The sequence below is a fragment of the Apium graveolens genome, unplaced genomic scaffold (assembly GCF_009905375.1).
Source record: "Apium graveolens cultivar Ventura unplaced genomic scaffold, ASM990537v1 ctg7192, whole genome shotgun sequence".
Lineage (NCBI taxonomy): Eukaryota > Viridiplantae > Streptophyta > Magnoliopsida > Apiales > Apiaceae > Apium > Apium graveolens.
Genome location: NW_027420115.1, coordinates 97,892 through 101,095, shown reverse-complemented (window position 1 = coordinate 101,095; position 3,204 = coordinate 97,892). Strand labels below are relative to the sequence as shown.

Genomic DNA, 3,204 nt, shown 5'->3' with positions numbered 1-3,204 from the left:
GGTAAAAAATAAATTTCATTTCTTACAAAACATGTCATATATATAATAACATTCGGCAAAAAATGTAAAGAATATTTATTAAAAGAGAAGATATTATTTGATGATGATTACAAATATTTAATAAGTTATCAAATTTGATTTTGGTCAATTGGTCATACAACTTAGTTCAGTAACCCACCCCTTTTATTTTAAATACATTAGGAAATAAAAGTTAAGTTTTTTTAAAAAAAAAATTGCATTTCGAATTTTGACCAGCTCTTCAATTTAAGCACTCACATATGTTAAAAAAGAACCGAACATGTTATTCATTTGAACTCAGAAAATAGTTTTCAAAAACTGTTTAATATTGAGGTGAAAACTAAATTTGATTGATTACAGAAAATGTAAAGAATATAAATGTACTGAGAAGTTAATTTTTTATTATGATTAAATATATCTATTAATTTATCAAATTTGGAATTTGAGCAATTGACCAGCTCTTCAGCTTGAGCAGTCAGATCATATGTTAATCTTTAGCCAAACATATTATTCATTTCAATTTATAAAATAATTTTCTTAAAGAACTGTTTCATATATACGTGAAAACTAAATTTGAATTTTTACAAAAAATATCATATACATAATAACATTTATCCATGAAAGTAAAGAATATATATTTACTGAGAAATTATTGTTTTATGATGATGACATATATGTAATAATTTATCGAAATAGGATATTGTGCATTTGGTCCTACAACTTAGTTCGGTAACCCAACCCTTTCATTTTAAATACATTAAGATATAAAATTTAAAAAAATTGAACCATATAAATTGTTGTGGGTTTAATATATTGTCATCTAAAGTGACAGAACCACTAATTTGTTCATGTAATATTCATCATGGATAAACTAAAATGTCTATTTTTTAATAACGATGTCAAAAGTAGGTCACTTTTTAAATATAGTGCACTATTAAATACATGTTCCTTCCTCAAATTTTTAAATTTTTATTTACTAAATAAATTGTGTAAGTTTGCTAAATATTAAAAGTTCAACCAAAAAAGAAAATCAAATACAATTTAGAATGAAATTTAAAAGGAAAAGAAATTTTAGCCCAATTATGCCACAACTTTCAATTTTATTTTAAAAAGTTACAATTTAATGTTACAATTGTACTTGATAAATAATATTTCAAGGAAACTAAATAGAGAGGAATAAGAGTACTGAAATGTTAGTTGTAATATGACCTTACTATTTCATTTCAAAATAATTTGGTTTTTAAACTCCCAAACTAAGTATTTAACAAATATCTGTATACAAGTACGTGTATAACACAATAAATATATACATCATACTGAAGGTTACAGTTCGGAGTGGAAGACAACCGTTGTTTCAGATGTAGGATTTCCAGAAGAGTACTGCAGACATCAAACACCTTTGGCAGTACATCAGCCATCATTCATTTGAGTGGCTCAATGCTGCAGAATATTAATTGTCTTATGACACATGTATGTTTAGCACAAGTAGTAAGTTTTAATGAATAAATAGATCATGCAGAGAACAGATCCTTGAGTATCTTTACCTGCCAAGTACAATTACTTCTTATGTCAGTTTGTTGGACTTCCCCGTACTAATAGTTACATACACACGGTTGTACAAACTATGTTTCTATTTACAGTTTTTGAAAGTTCCGTTAACTGTATTGAAAGTTAAGTAAGCATGACTTTTATGGAGGTAATAGACGATTGGATTACTTAGCAGACAAATTGAAAATAAAAAACAACTTTGACATGCAAAACACATGAATGTAAGCAGCATAATAACCATGAAACTTCCTTACATTAGGCCAAATGTTGTTAACATCCAAAGATAACCCCATTGTTCATGAATATATTAAAACATAATTAAACATAAACAGACTTTAAATCAGCCCAACTGCCAGCCATTTAGAATCCCTCATTCATCTTCCTGCGAATCTCACCATGCTCAATCCTCAGTAGCCTAATCTCCTCAAGCAGAAGCTGCTGCTGCGCCTTGAAGCTTTTGTTGAACTCTTCCTGCTTCACTGTCATGTGCCCACTGAACTGCATGTGGCTCTCCCCCAGCGCCTCAACCATCCTCGACACAGCAGCCAGGTTGACATTGAGATTGGTCATGCTCTTTTCCATATTCTCCGATCTCAGGAATCTGCGGTTCTCACATCTTGCACTTTCGCACTCATCCGAACTGCTACCACTGGAGGAGAAATTAGGTTAGGCAATATCATAGGAGTAAAAGTAAAAAATAAATAAATAAGTGCAGCAATAATGTCACACCGGGAAATGAAACGATTAGAAGGTGAAAAGTCATTTCAAAGAATAGGGCAAGGAAGCATATGACACATGTATTGGAAATGAACCGAACAAGTAAAACTACGGACTTTTACCATTCGATTTAGCACTTACAAGACATGAATCGAAATTGCAATAACAGCGGCAACTTAATCTATCTGTTACACAAACTATGAAACATTAAAGTACAAAAGTGCCTAAAGTTATGAAAAGTAATATTGGTGTGGACATGTTAATATACCAAAAGGAAGTGAAATGAGGAGAAACGGTGTAGAAGAGAGGCATGTAAGTAAGAAGAAGACCTGGCAACCAAATCATAAAACATGAAGGAGATGCTAAATAACCATACAAATGGACTAAAAGTTCAGAGGAATTGGACAATTTATATATGTATATACATGCATAAGTGAAGAGGATGGCAAAGGGTGTACAACACATGCAAAGAAGGTAGAAGAAGACATGGAAACCAAATCATAAAACATGTTGCAAACGCTAAATAATCATAAAAATGGATTAACAGTTCAGAGAAACAGGTTTATTTATATATGTGTATACACGCACAAGTTAAGATATTCACCTGTTGTTGGAAGCGGATGCCATTGCTCTGATTGCTCTGTTGATTGATGTGGCGTAAGAGAAGAAGAAATTTGAGTGAGAGGAGATGATGAATGAACCGTTATGAGTCTGATACAGTGGGCTTTAATAGAGGTATTGGGGGAGATGAATAGTCCAGTTCTAACACATACAATGTACCATTTGTTCGTTCACCAATACACTGTATGTAACACCTGTGACTATTCAATGAATGGTGAGAGGACACACACGTTTTTTTGGTTGGCCAAATTTGACACCCACGTTCTTGAAAAATGCAGAAATAAACAAAACTTACAAATT

At 31.5% G+C, this 3,204-nt stretch overlaps 1 protein-coding gene across 1 annotated transcript; it reads right to left on the bottom strand.

The window, feature by feature from the left end:
• Positions 1-1,833: 1,833 nt before the first annotated feature.
• On the bottom strand, positions 1,834-2,958 carry LOC141703906 (uncharacterized). The gene is made up of 2 exons (XM_074507292.1): positions 2,888-2,958; positions 1,834-2,215 (listed from the first exon to the last, which is right to left on the bottom strand). Exons 1-2 carry the CDS (start codon positions 2,908-2,910, stop codon positions 1,927-1,929), a joined length of 312 nt encoding a protein of 103 aa, XP_074363393.1. The 5' UTR covers positions 2,911-2,958; the 3' UTR covers positions 1,834-1,926.
• Between the last annotated feature and the right edge of the window lie 246 nt (positions 2,959-3,204).

Excerpts from the sequence above, each read along its gene's own strand:
- LOC141703906 (XM_074507292.1), bottom strand. The coding sequence starts at position 2,910 with ATGGCATCCGCTTCCAACAACAG. Across the intron at positions 2,216-2,887 it reads GCATCCGCTTCCAACAACAG|TGGTAGCAGTTCGGATGAGT; the intron begins GTGAATATCTTA and ends TTTCTCCTCCAG.